The sequence below is a fragment of the Cervus elaphus genome, chromosome 19 (assembly GCF_910594005.1).
Source record: "Cervus elaphus chromosome 19, mCerEla1.1, whole genome shotgun sequence".
NCBI lineage: Eukaryota > Metazoa > Chordata > Mammalia > Artiodactyla > Cervidae > Cervus > Cervus elaphus.
In genome coordinates this window covers 65611620-65630293 of record NC_057833.1, presented here as the reverse complement: position 1 = coordinate 65630293, position 18674 = coordinate 65611620, and the positions used below count along the sequence as shown (strand labels likewise).

General features: G+C 37.3%; 1 protein-coding gene across 4 annotated transcripts in view; it reads right to left on the bottom strand.

The window, feature by feature from the left end:
* The window catches only part of ANKRD28 (ankyrin repeat domain 28), a 198333-nt gene that overhangs the window by 97846 nt on the left and 81813 nt on the right, over nucleotides 1-18674 (bottom strand). Inside the window, exon 2 of one of the 4 annotated variants that reach the window (XM_043875391.1) lies at nucleotides 5351-5388. The exons of the other annotated variants lie outside the window; for them this stretch is intronic. Coding sequence (XP_043731326.1) covers nucleotides 5351-5362 — 12 coding nt within the window. The 5' untranslated portion in view covers nucleotides 5363-5388. The remainder of the gene's footprint in view (nucleotides 1-5350; nucleotides 5389-18674) is intronic. 4 annotated transcript variants of the gene reach the window in all.

The following is an 18674-nucleotide window of genomic DNA, read 5'->3' as shown; positions in this document are numbered from 1 at the left end:
ATCTGGGAAGGAATTCAGTGTACTACATATATTACATGGCAAATCTAACACACAGAGTGGAGAGTAAGGACTTTTGGATTTTTTTAAACTTTAAGTGGTAAAATTGACTGTGAAAAGATATATATTTACATTACAATCCCTAGAACAACTACTAAGAAAATAATAAAGATATGGTCAAAATGCCATTAGGTATGCAAAAATAGTATATCCAAATAATCCAAAAGAAGAAAAGAGGGAACAAAGGAGCAAAAATTAAAAGGGATGGACAAAATTAACAGAATCCAGCCAAATCAATAAATATATTAAATGTAATGATCTGAATACAATAGGGTCAATTCATGAAAAAACAAAACAAAAACAAAAAGCCATTGACAACATTAATGTATTTATACCTAATAACAGCTTCAAAGTACATGGAAGTGAAACTGATTTTATTAGGAAGGGAAAGACAGATAATCCACAATTAGAGAAAAACTTTAGCATGTCTCTCCCAGTATCAAAAAGGACAGGCACCCAAAAGAACAAGTAAATAGAAAAATTAGCAAAGATACAGATGACCTAAACAATGCTATTAATCAATTAAACCCAGTATTTTCAGAATGTTACAGAACATTCTACCTAAGAACAAAAGAATATACATTATTTTTAACTGCACTTAACACATTCAGCAATGTAGATCATATTCTGGGCCAAAAACTGTAACTTAACACAATAAAATAAAATGAAATCATACAAAGGATGTACTCTGGCCATGACAGAACTAAACCAGAAATCAGTAACAGAAAGACATTTGGAAAATCCCCAAGTATTTGAAAATGAAAGTATATTCTCTAATAGTAAAGCATATTGAATAAAAGAAGAAAACTAATTCTAAATATCCCATGTAAAGAGGAAATCTCAAAGGACACTAGAAAGTATTTTGAATTGAATGAAAATGAAAATATATCAAAATTGTGATATGGAAATTAAAGCAGTATTCAGAGGACAATTTAAATATTAAATGTTTCTTGCACAAAAGAAGTTCTCACAACCTATGGTTACCAAAAGGGTAAACGGAGGGAGGGACACATCAGGAGTCTGGGGTGAGCAGGTCCACGTTACCATACATAAAACAGGTAACTAACGAGGACCCACTACAGAGCACAGAGTACTACACTCAAGACTCTGTAATAAGCTGTTACAGTTAAATCTGAAAAAGAATAAAATAACCACAAACAAGCTGAAGAATAGAAATGATAAAGAATAGAAATTAATGAAGGTGCAAACAGAAAAATAGAGAAATTTAATGAATCCTAAAGCTGCTTCTTTGAAAAAAATCATTAAAACTGATAATCCTCTAACAAGAGTTACAAAAGAAGACAGAAGCTTGCATCAGGAGCCAAACAGGGGATTATCAGTACCTTAAGACATCAAAAAGATCAAAGGAATACTATGAAAAATTTTATGCACAAAAATCCCACAATTTGGGAGCACCCTTGGTGGCTCAGTGGTAAAGAATCCACCTGCCAATGCAGGAGACGAGGGTTCGACCCCTGAGTGGGGACGCCCCCACATGTCACGGAGCAAGGAAGCTCATGTGCCACAGCTGGTGACCTGCGCTCTAGAGCCTGAGAGCCACAACGCTGAAGCCCATGCACCCAGAGCCCGGCTGGCAGTAAGAGAAGCCACAGCAATGAGAAGGCCACGGGCTGTAAGGGGGAGCTCCCCAAGTACAGAAAAGTCCACACAGCAACAGACACCTAGTACAGCCAATAATAAAGAAATAAACTTTAAAAAAAAAAAAATCCCACAATCTGAATAAAAGAACCACTTCCTAAGAGACATACAAATTACTCAAAGGAAAACAAATAAACAAAAAAACAGTAACCCAAATAGTCTTACATTTATTTTAAACAGTGGAATTCATAGGTAAAAACACATCCTAAGAAAGAAAACTTGAAACACAGGCAGTTTCAATGGCAAATTCTACTAAACATTTAAGGAAGAAATGACACAAATTTGAACATCATCTAGTAAGCAGAAGAGGAGGGAACGCTTTCCAATTTATGAAGCTAATATGTTATTATCCTGATACTCAAAACAGGCAAAGATATTACAAGAAAACTACAGATTAATACCACTTAGAAACATAGACATAAGTACCCTCAACTAAATATATATAGCAGACTGAATCCTGCAGTGCGTTAGAGGAATACTATGTCACAAACAAGCGGGGTTTATTTTGGGATCACATGTCTCATTCAAACAGAACCAACATAATTCAACATATTTTAGACTAAATAAGAAAAAAAAATCATGATTATCACATTTTTTAAAAAGTATTTTTTCATGATTTAAAAAAACCCTCAGCACACTAGAATAAAAAGGAACTTCTATAACTTGATAAAGAGTATTGATGAAAATTACAGCTAATATCCTATTTAATGGTAAAAGACTGAAAGCTTTCCTTCTGAGATCAGGAAAAGGGCAAGTCTGTCTACTTTCATCACTTCTATTCATTCTCATACTGAAGTTCTAGTTTGCAAAATAAGTCAAGGAAAAGAAATAAAAGGCATATAGATTAGGAAAGAAGAAATTAAACTGTCTCTATTCACAGATGGGAGTATTATCTATAGAGAAAATCTCAAGGAATCTTTAAAAAAAAAATCCTAGAATGAGTTTAGAAAAATTGCTGAATGCAAAGTTAACACACAAAAAGCAACTGTATTTCTAAATACCAGCAATTAACAACTACAAGTAAAATATATTTTTTAAAAACTGTACATTTACAATATGAAAGAATGAAAGAAAAAGAAAATACAAATGCTTAGATATGAATCTGACAAAAATTTTGCAAGATTTGTATGGTGAAAACCACAAAACATGAAAGAAATACAGACAACCTAAATAGAGAAAGAAACCACACTTGTAGACTGGAAGACTAATTATTGCTAACATATTAATTTGATCTATTGATCAATATTCAATGCAAGCCTAATCAAAATCCCAGCAGGACTTATAGTAGATATAACCACCTCGAATTTATGAGGAAAGGCAAAGACGTTAAAATAGTCAAAGCAATTTTGATAGAACAGAACATAGCTGGGAGCCTCACACTGTGTGATTTCAAGGATTACTACAATGCTGCAATAATCAAGGCACTATGGTATCAAAAGGGAGAGCCATAAGCTGAATAAAGAGTTCAGAAATCAATTCACATGAATATTATCAACTGATTTTTGGCAAAAGTACAAAATCAATTGAATGGATATATAATCTTTTCAACAAATGCTTCTGGATATTTGTGTGCCAAAAACATTAACATCAATCTATACTTAATACCTAACACAAATATTAACTCAAAAACATCATAGACCTAACTGCCATATCCAATGTTTTAAAACTTCTAGGAAAAAAGACATGAGAAAACATGTAGGTTAGGCAAAGAGTTCTTGGATATGAAACCAAAAGCACAGTCCATGACACCGATATATTAAACTTGATCAAAATGAAAAAACTTTTTTTTAAAGGAAGATATCAGTTAAGAGGATAAAAGACAAGACATACACTGGCAGAAAACATCTGTAGATCACACATCTGACAGAGAACCTGCATTTGCAATATATAAAGTACTTTCAAAATTCAAAAATAAGAAAAGAGTCCAACAAAATAGGGGTAATTAAATTGTGTTGGGACAATGTAGTATCCATCTGGAAAAGAAAAAAATCCACTAACTTAAGTTACATGCCTAATTTAACTACAAGTGTATCATAAAGCTAAATTTAAAGAGTATAATGATAAAGCTATCAGAAACAAATATATTACCTTTGTGACTTAGGTTAAGGAAAGACTTCTTGAGTAAACAAAAACTCAAAATCATTAACAATAACGGAAAATGCTGAAAAACTTGACTACATTAAAATTAAGACCTCATGTTCAATGACACAATAAAGAATGAAAAGGCACACTGGAATGGGAAATGGTATCTGTAAAACACATGGTTCATGAAGGGTTCATATCCAGAATATATAAAGGACTACCACAGATTAGTAAGGAAAGAGAGAAGTAAAAAGAAGAACAGCGAAGTGTTTAACAGGCACTTTATCTATGTGTGTGTGCTCCTCTGTCCATGGGATTTCCCAGGCAGGAATACTGCAGAGGGTTGCCATTTCCTTCTCCAGGCCATCTTCCTGAGCCAGGGATTAAATCTGCATCCCCTGCATAATAGGCAGGTGGGTTCTTTACCACTGAGCCACCTGGGAAGCCCCAAGAGGCTATACATATGTCCAATGAACATATAAAAAGGTACCTGACACTAGTACTAAAAACAAAACAAAACAAAACAAAACACCTCTCCAACTTTGTAAATAATAAGATACTACCACATACCACAGAATGGCTAAATAAGGAAGTATGACAAAAACCAAGAACATGGTTCAACGATGTGGACCAACAAGAATTCTCACACAGTGCTGATGGGAATGTAGACTGTTTAAGAATATGGCATTCTCTACTGAGGTGAATATATGCATAGCCTTAAATATCAGGAATTCTACACCTACATATATACCTTATAGAAATGCATGGTTATGGGCAACAGAAGACAAGCTTATGAAAGCTGCATTGTTTACAAAAGGCAAAAACTGGAAGTAACCCAACTATCCCCCAACAGGAGAATACGGATCAACTGTGGGGCAAGCACTCAGTGGGAGATATGAACAATCTTTAGCAACAAAGAACACAGGCAAACTTTTATCTATTTTTTTTTTTACAGGCAAACTTTTAAAATGAGACAGTTTCTGCAAAAGAACCCAGATCCAGAAGAATACATGTTGTATGACTCATTTAATTAAACATGCAAAATTAAATTATATTGCTTAGGAAAGAATAATTAGGTGGCAAAATTATAAAAGAACACTAAGAAAGAGACTATAATAAAAGTCAGGCTACTGGTTACACTGTGGTGTGGGAGGAAATAGTTCTAATCACAAAGGGGGCACAAAGGGCCCTTGTGAGGTGCCAGCATGTTCTGTTTCTTGATCTGGGTAGAGGTTACATTTAAATGATTCATCATATTCTCTACTTATTTACATGTTTTAAGTGAGCTATATTTCATAATTTTAAAAAGATAAAAAGGAGGAGAAAAATTCAGATACGAGTGCTTCAACATTCTTTCAAAATATCAATTAAAACACATTTGAACTAAGATGAAACGTACATCAAAAAATTGGCAGAAGACACAGACTCTGAAATGATATTTCAGCTTAAGAAAAGTAGCTTCCTTTGTTGGTTTGTCAAGTTTCATTCTCCTGAACTAATGTTTGAAATGAAAATGAAAGTCACCTGAGTATTGGAAAAGAAAGCTACTCACCCTTACACCCATGCCTTTCCCCCAACTATCATTTGGATCTACAAGGGAATTAAGAATAAAAATAGAAATTTTATTACCAGAAATTTGCGCAAGGCCATCTGAAAAAACTCAAATAAACGATTTAATGTAATACAGTTTCTATGTAAACAAAATCCCCAAATCCTCACTGTACATATCTATCTTCTAAACTAATGATAAAAACTTGACATACAGCATTTTGTAACTGTTTTCTTATATACAAAGACAAATATATTCTAAAATGAATAAATATTTTTTGAGCTTGTACAAGAGAACATGCTTCATTATCACTTGGGTAAGAAATATTCAAATCACTGAGTCTCTAGAAAAACTGAGGGAAAAAATGATACATTAATAAAATATTTATGTAATTTACATGTTTTCCTCAAAAAGTAATTATACTAAGATATGAAAAAATATCTCAAGGTTTTATCATTGTAATTTAATGAAAATGTGTATTTGTTTAATTGACTCAAATCACTCACTTTCACAGTAAATATTCTAAAATTATCAGCTAAAATATTCCATTTGTGAACATGATTTGGGATGGGATGTGACATCAGAAGTTTCCTACCCCAAATCTGACTCTGGCTAGTACAGGTTCTTCGGTTTATACAAAATTACCAATGTATTAGGCAGCTAGACTTGTTTTTGTGTGCTGTTCTGGCAGCATGACCTGAATGAAAACTGAACCCCATATTATCAAAAAATGGTTTTATCACACAGTTCTTGGCTTTATTAGGCAGTTCTTAACAGAGAATAACATCCCTGAATCCCCTCTTCACCTGTGGCCTTTCTATTGTTTCCTGTGCTGCTTTTAAACTTTGCTCAGCAATCCTGCAAACTTTATTTTTATTTACTGATTATGAGTTAGACTTGTCATTCAATAGTAAAGTTTGGCTTTTGAGGATTGTCAGGGAAATGCAAATGCTAAAAACTTAATTAAATGCCTTCCTTAAGAACCAACGTCCATTCCTCAGCATTGAGGGAACAGCGGATTAAGTACCTTTGGCAGAGAACAAGGTAGAACAAGTCCACCTCCAGCCGTCCCTTTTAAAGTCAGTATTCTTGACAGACCTTTAGCAGAATGGTGCATACGATAAGATTATTTTTCGTAAGAGCCTTTGCTTGCCTGCATTTCAAGTGCACGTATTTTTTGGTTTTGGTCCCAACCCCCCTTTTTTTTAAAGAATTCACCCTTCCTATGTTAAAGTGATTTGAATTGTCTAAGCAAGAACTGACGGAAATACAAGAACTAAAGAGTGTCTTGATGATAATGAAAGAGGAGAGTAAAAGAGGAAAGTGAAAAAGCTTGCTTAAAACTCAGCACTCAAAAAACAAAGATCATGGCATCTGATCCCATCACTTCATGACAAACAGAAGGTGAAAAAATGGAAAGAGTGACAGATTTTATTTTCTTGGGCTCCAAAATCACTGCAGGTGGTGACTGCAGCCATGAAATTAAAAGACGCTTGCTCCTTAGAAGAAAAGCTATGACCAACCTAGACAGCATATTAAAAAGCAGAGACATTACTTTGCTGACAAAGGTCCATCTAGTCAAAGCTATGGTTTTTCCAGTAGTCATGTATGGATGTGAGAGTTGGATCATAAAGAAAGCATCAGAAAACTGATGCTTTTGAACTGTGGTGTTGGAGAAGACTCTTGAGAGTCCCTTGGACTGCAAGGATTTCAAATCAGTCAATCCTAAAGGAAATCAGTCCTTAATTTTCATCAGAAGGACTGATGCTGAAGCTGAAACTCCAATACTTTGGCCACCTGATGCAAAGAACTGACTCAACTGAAAAGACCCTGATGCTGGGAAAAACTGAAGGTGGGAGAAGGGGATGACAGAGGATGAGATGGTTGGATGGAATCACTGACTCGATGGGCATGAGTCTGAGCAAGCTCCAGGACTTGGTGATGGACAGGGATGCCTGGTGTGCTGCAGTCCATGGGGTCACAAAGAGTCGGACATGACTGAGCATCTGAACAGAATTGAACTTATAGTAAGTCCTTTGTATACATGGATCATAAATACTTGAGAAAAAAATTTCAGAAAGTTCCCCAAATCAAAATTTGAATTTGTCCCAGGCCAGCAGCTATATATAGCATTTACATTGTATTTACAACTATTTACATAGTATTTATGCTGTATTAGATATTATAAGTCATCTAGAGATGATTTAAAGTATATGGGAGGATGGGAGAATGTGTATGGGTTATACAAAAGTATATTTTTGTATATATGGGTATACTGTTTCATACAAGTGTCTTGTTGAGCATCCACAGATTTTGGCTATCTGGCAGATGAGATAGGGTAACAATGGGGAGTTCCTAGAACCAATACTCCACCGATGAAGGATGGCTATATGGGTCTAAATACAGATAATTCAAATAGGGTGTCTATCTCCAGAGAGTTACTGAACATGACACAACTGAATTAAGATGAGAGTTACAAAGAAGTTCGAAGTAATATAGCCATCTAATTAGGGTGATATAATACCACCTAGGGGACCAGGAAAGGTGCTCCATAAAAAGAGATACTTAAATCTTGTATTAATTTTGTTTAGCTGTGTAAGAAATGCCCATAAGTACAGCAGCTTAAAGCAGTAATCATCTGTTAGTTAGAGTTCTGTAGGGTAGAAATCCAGGTATGGTGTTGGCTGGGTTCTCTGCTCAGGGTAGCTTGTAAAGCTGGAACCAAGGTGTCAGTGGGCTGTGCTCACAAAAGGAAGCCCAACTAAGGAAGAATTCACTTCCAAGGCTCATGCAGGCAAAATCTGGTTCCTGTGGTTGTGAGACTGAAGTTCCAATATTCCTTTCTGACTATCAACTGGAAGGTTCCTTCCTTTTGCTCCCATAGACAATTGTTGACCTGTGGCCCCTCCATCTTCAAAATCAACAGCAGATAATCTGCCTCATATTCCATTCCTTACTCCCTGTGTTTCTGACTCTAGATTGAGGTTTAAACAGCTCATGTCATCAGGTCAGGCCCCCCCAGCTATTCTCACTTTTGGAAAGTGAACTGTGCTAGATGTCATAAACTCACAGGAGTGCCATCCTATCATATTTACAGTACAGGGGATTCTACAGGATATGTACAACAGGAAGTGAGGACTCTGTGGACCACTGGAAGAGCTCTGACTGCCATAAGCTGCAACTTGTAGAATGAACAGAAATGGAAGACGAGATGAAGAGAGCTGGAAGCAATGTGGGCACAACTGATACCCAGAGTCAAGAAAGAGCATTAACGACATGGGGAAAAGTATGTATGACTGGTCTCCCCAGTGCCCAGCATAGTTAATAGCACGTTTTTGTTAAGAGAATGAACCAATATACCAAATTATATCAAGTTAGACTATCAAATATTTACTAAGGGCTTACATACTTACAGCTACAAGAGAAAAACTAAGAAATCTGTTCTAATCTAAGTCACTGGGCAGAAACAGGGGTGACAAGCCAGGGGGGACAACACAGACAGAAAACAGAACTGGACATTAAGAAAATGAGGCTCTTAAGCTATCTCTGCTAAATGGAAGTGACCACATCAAATAAACTCCAGGGGTCTCAGCTGAATGACATAACTACTATACCTCCAAAATCCCTTTCCAGCGCTATCTTACACAATGGAAGGCTTGATCCTTGCCCTGGAGCAAATTCTATTTAAGAAGTTTTGAATCCAGTTTTAATTCATGTTGTAATCTACATATTGCTCTATTAGTAATAATATTAAAACAACAAGTCCACAGAGCATCCTAAACACGGAATTGACTCTCCTCAGGTGTATGCATTTAGCAGCAATCAGATAGTACTAGGCTAAGGCTTACTTGCTTTTCATAAAAAAAAAAAAAAAAAAAGGAATAAAAACACCAAAATTCCATATCAATAAGAGTAAGAGGAAGCAAAGGTGATGCCATCTATGAATGGGCAATTTTAATTATCAGATACAACACAATTGTTTTGAAAACTAATGTAGAGAATTTCTTTTTCAAAAAGATTGCTGGACTATAATAGAAAATTGCCATTTCACAAAATATGTAAGGTGCAAGTGTGAAAACATTCATTGGAATGTTAGCTGTTTCAATCAATAAAATGCTTCTTAATGGCTTTTATAAAGTTAAGTATATTTTTAATAGGCATATTTCCCTGAGCTGAAGAGACAGAGCTGGGAGTCTGGGGGAGAAAACCAGGATAAGAGTTCTCAGGGCAGAGTGTCAGAGTGGAGAGATGATACAAAGAGAGAAGCCTAGAGACCTGCAGAATATCCCTTTGTGCTAAGAACAGAGAGAACTGAGCAGCACATGTGCAAGGGACTTTTCACGAGTGGAGACTTGTGAAAAGAACCACCCAAAATGATTAAAGCTGTGCTTTTCAATCTTTTCTTCTTTATCACTTGAACCCAAGAGACTTTTTAGACTACGCTTTCCTAATTGCCTTGAGGAAATTTTAATGACTGTGTACCTAATTTATGTTCTTTGGCTCTTGGGAGGGCCACGAATCATTGTAATATGAAAGATTTTTCACATACACACATGCATCCCAACAAAAAACACAATTTGGAGGTGATAAGGAAATGGCAACCCACTCCAGTATTCTTGCTTAACCCCACGGACAGTGGAGGCTGGGGGGCTACAGTCCATGGGGTCAGAGTTGGACACGACGAGGTGACTTAGACAGCACTGCATATCACCACCAACGAATGCATGAATCAGAGGTAACAGTACTCAGTTCACACACAGGGAACTATGCACTGTTCCTACCAGCCAGGCTGGAAAAGCCTACCACTCCCAGAGCCTTGGGTAAAGTACTCAGGAAAAATTATCTCAGGAGTGGGAAATAATTATCCTGTTTTGAAATTAAACATTTATAGTAGGAACAAAATGTGTAAGATATGGACAAATCTGAAAAAAAAAATGTAAAAGCGGAATTTAAAAATTTTCTGAGGGAAATTAAAAATGACCTAAATAGAGAAATATATAACTTGCTCAAAGGTAAGGGGACTCAGTACTGCTAAAATTTTAATTTTTGCCAAGCTGATCTATAGATTAACAAAAGCCTGATTTCTTTCTTCCTCAAGAAACTGACAAGCTGATTCTAAAATTCACGTAGAAATGCAATGGACCTAGACTAGCCAAAATAATTTTGAAGGAGAAAAAAGTTGGTAATTTCAAGACATATAATTCTTCTATCAGTTATAACTCTTCAAACAGTGTGGTATTGGTGTTTAGCTAGACAAATACATCAATGGAACATAACAGAGTCCATAACTAGATTCACACATATAGGTACAATTGACTTTTGATAAAAATGCAAAGGCAATTCAGTGAAGAAAGCATAGAATTTTCAAGATTTTTTGGGGGAGGAGGGAACCCATGCTGTGTGGTTCCTGATGAGGGACTGAATGAACCTAGGCCATGTCAGTGAAAGTCCAGAATCCAAAACCACTAGGCGAACTCCCATTTTCAACAAATATGTTAACAACTGGATATATCCATATATTAAAAAATGAACTTTGATGTATACCCTGTATCACATGCAACTCAGACTATAGATCTAAAAGTAAAATTTATCTACTTCTGCTTCACTGACTACACTAAAGACTCTGACTGTGTGGATCACAACAAACCGTGGAAAATGCTTACAGAGATGAGAATACCAGACCACCTTACCTGTCTCCTGAGAAACGTGTTCGCAGGTCAAGAAGCAACAGTTACAAACAGACACAGAACAACTGACTGGTTCAAAACTGGGAAAGGAGTACAACAAGACTGTATATTTTCACTCTGCTTATTTAACTTATATGTAGAGTACATCACACAAAATGCTGGGCTGGATGAAGCACAAACTGGAATCAAGATTGCTGGGAAAAATATCAATAACCTCAAATATGCACACGATACCACTCTCATGGCAGAAAGTGAAGAGGAACTCAAGAGCCTCTTGATGAGCGTGAAAGAGGAGATGAAAAAGCTGGCTTAAAACTCAACACTCAAAAACGAAGATCATGGCATCCAGTCCCATCACTTCATGGCAAACAATAGGTGAAAAAATGGCAACAGTGACATTTTATTTTCTTGGGCTCCAAAAATCACTGCAGATCGTGACTGCAGCCATGAAATTAAAAATGTTTGCTCCTTGGAAGGAAAGCTATGACAAAACTAGACAGCATATGAAAAAGCAAACACATTCCTTTGCCAACAAAGGTTCATAAAGTCAAGCTATGGTTTTTCCAATAGTTATGTACAGATGTTTGAGAGCTGGCCCATAAAGAAGGCTGAACGCTGAAGAATTGATGCTTTCAAACTCTGGTGCTGGAGTAGACTCTTGAGAGTCCCTTGGACTGCAAGGAGATCAACCTAGGCAACCTTAAAGGAAATCAACTCTGAATATTCATTGGAAGGACTGATGTTGAAGCTGGGGATCCAATACTCTAGTCACCTGATGCGAAGAGCTGACTCACTGGAAAAGACTTTGACACTAGGAAATGACTGAAGGCAAAAGGAGAAGGGGGAGACAGAGGATAAGATGGCTAGCTAGCATCACCTACTCAGTGGACAGGAACTTAAGCAAACTCTGGGAGACAGTGAAGGACAGAGGAACCTGGCATGCTACAGTTCATGGGATCACAAAGAGCCGGAGAAGACTTGGTGAATGAACAACAAAACTTTTAGAAGATAGGAGAAAATCTATGTGACACTGAGATATAGATTTTTTTCGACATATCACCAAAACCAAAATCCATAAAAGAATAAATTGATACACTGGATATCATCAAAATTTTAAACCTCTGTTCTCTAAAAACACTCATAAGAGTGAAAATAAAGCCAGAGATTGAGGATTTGTGTTCAGAACATATAAAGAGCTCTCAAAACTCAAGAGCAAGAAACTATCTAGTAAGAAAGATTACCAAAAACATTTGAAAAGACATTTCCCAAAGGATATAAAGACTCCCTAGGAGCAATGAAAAGATGCTCAACATCATCAGTTATCTCAGAAACATAAATCAAAGCTACAGTGAGATACTATCTATTAGAATGTTTAAGATGAGAAAACACTAATCATACCAAACACTGGTAGGATGTGGAAAAAACTGGAATTCTCAGGTCCTGTTGGTGGGAATGTATAATGGTAGAACCAGTTTGGAAACAGTTGGCAGTTTCTTAAAAAGTGAAACATACACCTACCATATGGTCCGACCATTCTGCCACCAGATATTTACCCAAGAGAAAGGAAAGCATATGTTCATACAAAGACTTGTAGACATACCTTCAAAGCAGCTTTATTTGTAACAAATAAAAAAAAAAAATCCCTCAAACTCTATCAACAGGTGAGTGGATAAACAAATTGTGTATATCAATACAGCTCAATGCTATTCGGCAACAGAAAGTAATGAACTATTAGCATATGCCTCAAGATGGATGAATCTCAGAATAGTTATGCTGAGTTAGAAGAGCTAGATAAAAGAAGGACCTACCATATAAAGCTCTGGAAAATTCAAGTTAATCTACAGTGACACAAAGTAGATCAGAGGTCAGGGGCAAATAGAATCTTTTGAGAATGATGGAAATGTTAACTATCTTGACTGTGGTGATGGTTTCACAGGCGTACACCCATATCAAAACTTATAAAACTGTACACTTCAAATATATGTAACTTACTGCATGTCAATAATATCTCAATAAAATTTAAAAATACACTGAGGCACTAATTGAGACTTAGCAATTAGCAAGTTCAGCCCAGTTTGAAATTCAGGACACAATCTATGACATTTTCGTTATATAATACAATTATCATTATTTATCTACCGCCAATTTACATAAACATGTCCATTAAAATAGATTCAAATAAAGAACTTACAGGACATTTAGTCTATTTGGGAAGCTGATAATATATTTATAATAACTCATAATAAACTCCAACATTATACAAGTTTCGTTAGCACGCTCGCACCGTCTGCGTCAGCCAGTGTATCTGTCTATGAAGGGTGTGTGCATGTGTGCTCAGTCGTGTCCGACTCTGCAGCGCCATGAACTGTAGCCCACGAGGCTTCTCTGCCCATGGGACTTTCTAGGCAAGAATACTGGAGTGGGTTGTCATTTCCTCCTCCAGATGATCTTCCTGACCCAGGGACTGAACCCACATCTCCTGCACTGCAGGCAGATTCTTGACCACTTAGTCATCAGGGAAGCCCCATCTATGGAGTATGTATCTCCCTAAATAAACCTTTCACTTAAAAAAAAAAATTAATTAAATAAAAATTCTGCTTGCTCATCAGAATTTTTCTTTACTTGGTGAATTTATCTTATTACCAATCAGCAAGACTAAAAATAACTCAAATGTCCTCTAAGAGGAGGACTGATTAAATAAATTCTTATAAACACATAAGTGCAGAACTATGTGAATATAAGGAATAAGGAAGCTCTCTCCAGGCTAGTATGGACGAATTCTCCAAATACACTGGGGATAAAAAAAAAAGGAAAAATGGAGAAACATATATGTTAAATAAAAAAGTTAGTGGAATATAGAGGTAAGTCACCATAAGTTTCTAGCTGCGAAAACAGCTGGTTTCATTGGACAAAACCTCCTTTGTTTTAGGACTATCATAATAAGACATTCACAGACAACGACATGGAACACATGCTCATTTATGGATCCTGGAGGAAAGCTGAACACTGGTAAAGAAAATGTGAAAGTCTGAGGTTGAAACCTAGAAGCACTAGCAAGAAGAAAGGAGAGGTGCACTAGTCAGGGATGGAGAAACTACAGGGCGAGCCTCTCCAGGGAGGATGCCAAGCTGGTTCTGTCTCCAGTCCTTCCCTGCTTTACCCCGCGCTCAGTGGAAGCCAGCTGGGAACCGTGTGGGCACACGTGAGATGCGGCTGGGGGTCTGTGGCTCCAGTACTAACTACTGTTAAGAGCTGCAAACGACTAGGCACACAAGCATGTTGTGGGGACAGAGAGCACACACGATAACCTCCAGTAACTGAGAGAGGGGGCTGTGAACACGAACAGCCTGGTGGGCTGTGAACACGAACAGCCTGGTGGGCTGACAGCCAGCAGACGCAACGGGTGCTCACCAGAAAGACGTACTAAAGATCAGGGCACTTCTGGGCAATTTCTAGGAAAGGCTAGAGAACCTGAAGAATGCGAGTGGGTGGAGTTCAGCAACTGTGTAAACTCTTGCTCACTGCTTTGTGTGAACTGCCAGCAATCTTATTACAACAACACTGAAGACAAATGATCGGCCTGTGTGATGTACATACACACATGTAGGTACATATATGTATTTGCCGAACAACTTCACCTGATAGAGTAAAAGCAACATCATTTCCATGATCCCAGAAAGTATTTTTGAAAGCTTAACAGATGTCAGTATTTTTTAAGACTACTTTGGCAAAATCAATCCCCAAAAATTTTCAATAAAAAAGTACATCTAAATTTAGAAACCAATATGCAAAATATACAAGGTAGCATTTTCAAAATTATCAAGCTTATAAGCAAGATCTACTGACTAGTTCTTAAATCAACTCTTCTGAGTTTAGAAGGGGTCACAGTCACAGAATTCAAAATCTAAGACTTCCTCTGATTTAAACACTAAAAGCACTGTTGGCTGGATTTTAACTACCCCTGGTTTGAAACGACTTTGAATGACATTTTTATCTAGCCAAAAACTATGGCACTAAGGGAGGCTTGTTTATTCACTCATTTGCAATGCTAAAATCTAACAGTATTTGATTATGAAATTTAGGATCACATTTGTATACAGAATGATGACATAACTTTTAGGGGAAAAAATCCATTTTTTAAACCATCATTGTTTTATGGCACTATTTGGCAAAAGAAACAAATATCTCCAATTTACTTTTTAATTTCCCCAGGTTCTGTCAAATCTACATAGGTCCAAATTCCTGAGTTTTTGTTTGGTCACCTATTGCTGGGATGGAAATGTCAACCTACCAACTTGACAAGATTATTGTGTGAGTTACAGCAAGTAACCATAAAAAGGTTTAGGCACATCACTGCCTCTGAATTACAAACTCTATATTTAACATGAATTTATATCACTGTGGATAGAAAAAACAATTCCTGCTTGTGGAAAATTTTCTAATAAGGCCATACCTTTTCTCTGAAATGTGTAATTAATATTTCAAATTATTTGGGCTCCATAATATGGCATTAAATTCTGCTAATACTAGGGAAAGGTATTATTATTATTGCCATATAAATCTGAAAACACAAATGAAAACTTCTGGACAAAAGCAGGAGATCATTCATCTGGAATTTTTAGAGCCTCACAAATTTGGGGTGTTTAAAAAACCATGAAGGACCTAGATGCCCATCAGCAGATGAATGGATAAGGAAGCTGTGGTACATATACACCATGGAATATTACTCAGCTGTCAAAAAGAATTCATTTGAATCAGTCCTAATGAGATGGATGAAACTGGAGCCCATTATACAGAGTGAAGTAAGCCAGAAAGATAAAGAACATTACAGCATACTAACACATATATATGGAATTTAGAAAGATGGTAATGATAACCCTATATGCAAAACAGAAAAAGAGACACAGAAATACAGAACAGACTTTTGAACTCTGTGGGAGAAGGTGAGGGTGGGATGTTTCAAAAGAACAGCATGTATACTATCTATGGTGAAACAGATCACCAGCCCAGGTGGGATGCATGAGACAAGTGCTCGGGCCTGGTGCACTGGGAAGACCCAGAGGAGTCGGGTGAAGAGGGAGGTGGGAGGGGGGATCGGGATGGGGAATAAGTGTAAATCTATGGCTGATTCATATCAATGTATGACAAAACCCACTGAAATGTTGTGAAGTAATTAGCCTCCAACTAATAAAAAAATTAAAAAAAAAAAAAAAAAAAAAAAAAAAAAAACCATGAAGGCCATTAATGCAAACCTACACATTTTACAACAAAAGAAAAGTGAGTCCTAAAGAGTAAAATGGATTTGTGGCTCAGCTGGTAAAGACTCTGCCTGCAATGTGGGAGACCTGGGTTCGATTCCTGGGTTGGGACGATCCCCTAGAGAAGAGGAAAGGCCACACACTCCAATGTTCTGGCCTGGAGAATTCCATGGACTGTATAGTTCACGGGGTCACAAAGAGTCAGGCACTACTGAGAGACTTTCACTTTCACAATAAGGTTAAGAAGACAGAAGCACTTAGGCCTTTCAAATTACATTCCTGTTCAAATGATCATCCTGTAAACTGTTCTCTACATTGTTGCTGTTCAGTTGCTCAGTCTTATTCAACTCTTTGCGACCCCGTGGGCGGCAGCACACCAGGCTTCCCTGTCCTTCACTATCTCCCAGTTTGCTCAAACTTACAGCCATTGAGTCAATATGCCATCCAACTGTCTCATCCCCTGTCACCCTTTTCTCCTTCTACCCTCAATCTTTCCAGCATCAAGGTCTTTTCCAATGCATCAGCTCTTTGCATCAGCTGGCCTGGCCAGAGTACTGAAGCTTCAGCTTCAGCATAAGTCCTTCTGAATATATTCAGGGTTGATTTCCTTTAGGATGGACTGGTTGGATCTACTTGCTGTCCAAGGGACTCTCAAGAGTCTCCTCCAGCACCACAGTTCAAAAGCATCAATTCTTCAGTGCTCAGCCTTCTTTATGGTCCAACTCTCACATATGTACATCACTAATGGAAGAACCATAGCTTGACTATATCGACCTTTGTCAGCAAAGTGATGACTCTGCTTTTTAATATGCTGTCTAGGTTTGCCACAGTTTTTCTTCCAAGCAGTAAGCGTCTTTTAATTACATGGCTGCAGTCACCTTCCGCAGTGATTTTAGAGCCCAAGAAAATAAAATGTGTCACTGTTTCCGTTGTTTCCTCATCTATTTGCCATGAAGGGATGGGACCAGATGCAATGATCTGCATTTTTTGAATGCTGAGTTTTAAGTCCGCTTTTCGCTCTTCTCTTTCACTTTCTTCAAGAGGCTCTTTACTTTCTCTTCACTTTCTGCCTTAAGGGTGGTGTCATCTGCATATCTGAGGTTACTGGTATTTCTCCTGGTGATCTTGATTCCAGCTTGCATTTCATCCAGCCCCACACTTTGCATATAATGAGTAGGGTGACAATATACAGCCTTCATGTACTCTTTTCTGAATTTTGAACCAGTTCATTGTTCCATGACCAGTTCTAACTGTTGTTTCTTGACCTGCATACAGATTTCACAGGAGACAGGTAAGGTGGTCTGGTATTCCCCTCTTTTAAGAAACTTTTCCACAGTTTGTTGTGATGCACACAGTCAAAAGCTTTGGCATAGCCAATGAAACAGATGTTTTTCTGGAATTCTCTTGCTTTTTCTATGATCCAGTGGATGTCGGCAATTTGATCTCTGGTTCCCTTGCCTTTTCTAAAACCAGCTGGTACATCTGGAAGTTTTTTTTTCACATACTGCTGAAACCTAGCTTGAAGGATTTTGAGCATTACCTTGCCAGCATGTGAGATAAGTGCAACTGTGTGGTAGTTTGAACATTCTTTGGCATTGCCCTTCTTTGGGATTGGAATGAAAACTGACCTTTTCCAGTTCTGTGGCCACTGCTGAGTTTTCCAAATTTGCTGGCATATTGAGTGAAGCACTTTCACAGCATCATCTTTTAGGACTGCAAATGGCTCAGCCAGAATTCCATCACCTCCACTAGCTTTGTTCGTAGATAAGCTTCCTAAGGCCCACTAGACTTCACACTCCAAGATGTTTGGCTCTAGGCAAGTGATCACACCATGTTGGTTATCCAGGTCATTAAGATCTGTTTTGTACAGTGCTTCTGTGTATTCTTGCCACCTGTTCTTAATATTTTCTGCTTCTGTTAGGTCCATACTGCTTTTGTCCTTAAGTGTACCCAATCTTTGCATGAAATGTTCCCTCGGTATCTTAAATTTTCTTGAAGAATTCTCTAGTCTTTGCCATTCTATTGTTTTCCTCTCTTTCTTTGCATTGTTCACTGCAGGACGTTCACTGAAGAAGAGACGCAAAAGGCAACATAGGCAAGGAAAGATACCCCTATCTGAATGCAGAGTTCCAAAGAACAGCAAAGAGAGATAAGAAAGCCTTCTTAAATTCTTTACATTATGAATATTAACCTGCCTTTGAATTTTTTTAACTGTTTCACCTATTTGGCAGACAGTGCTTCTTCCACATCTGAGTGACCTATTTTTCTAAAAGTTTGCTATTTCAACTGTTTTTAGGCAATCAAAAATCTTCTACTAGGTTACCTATCCAAACAACTCTTTCCCTTTATTCCTTCCTGAAAACGCTGATTCCCTTCAGATAG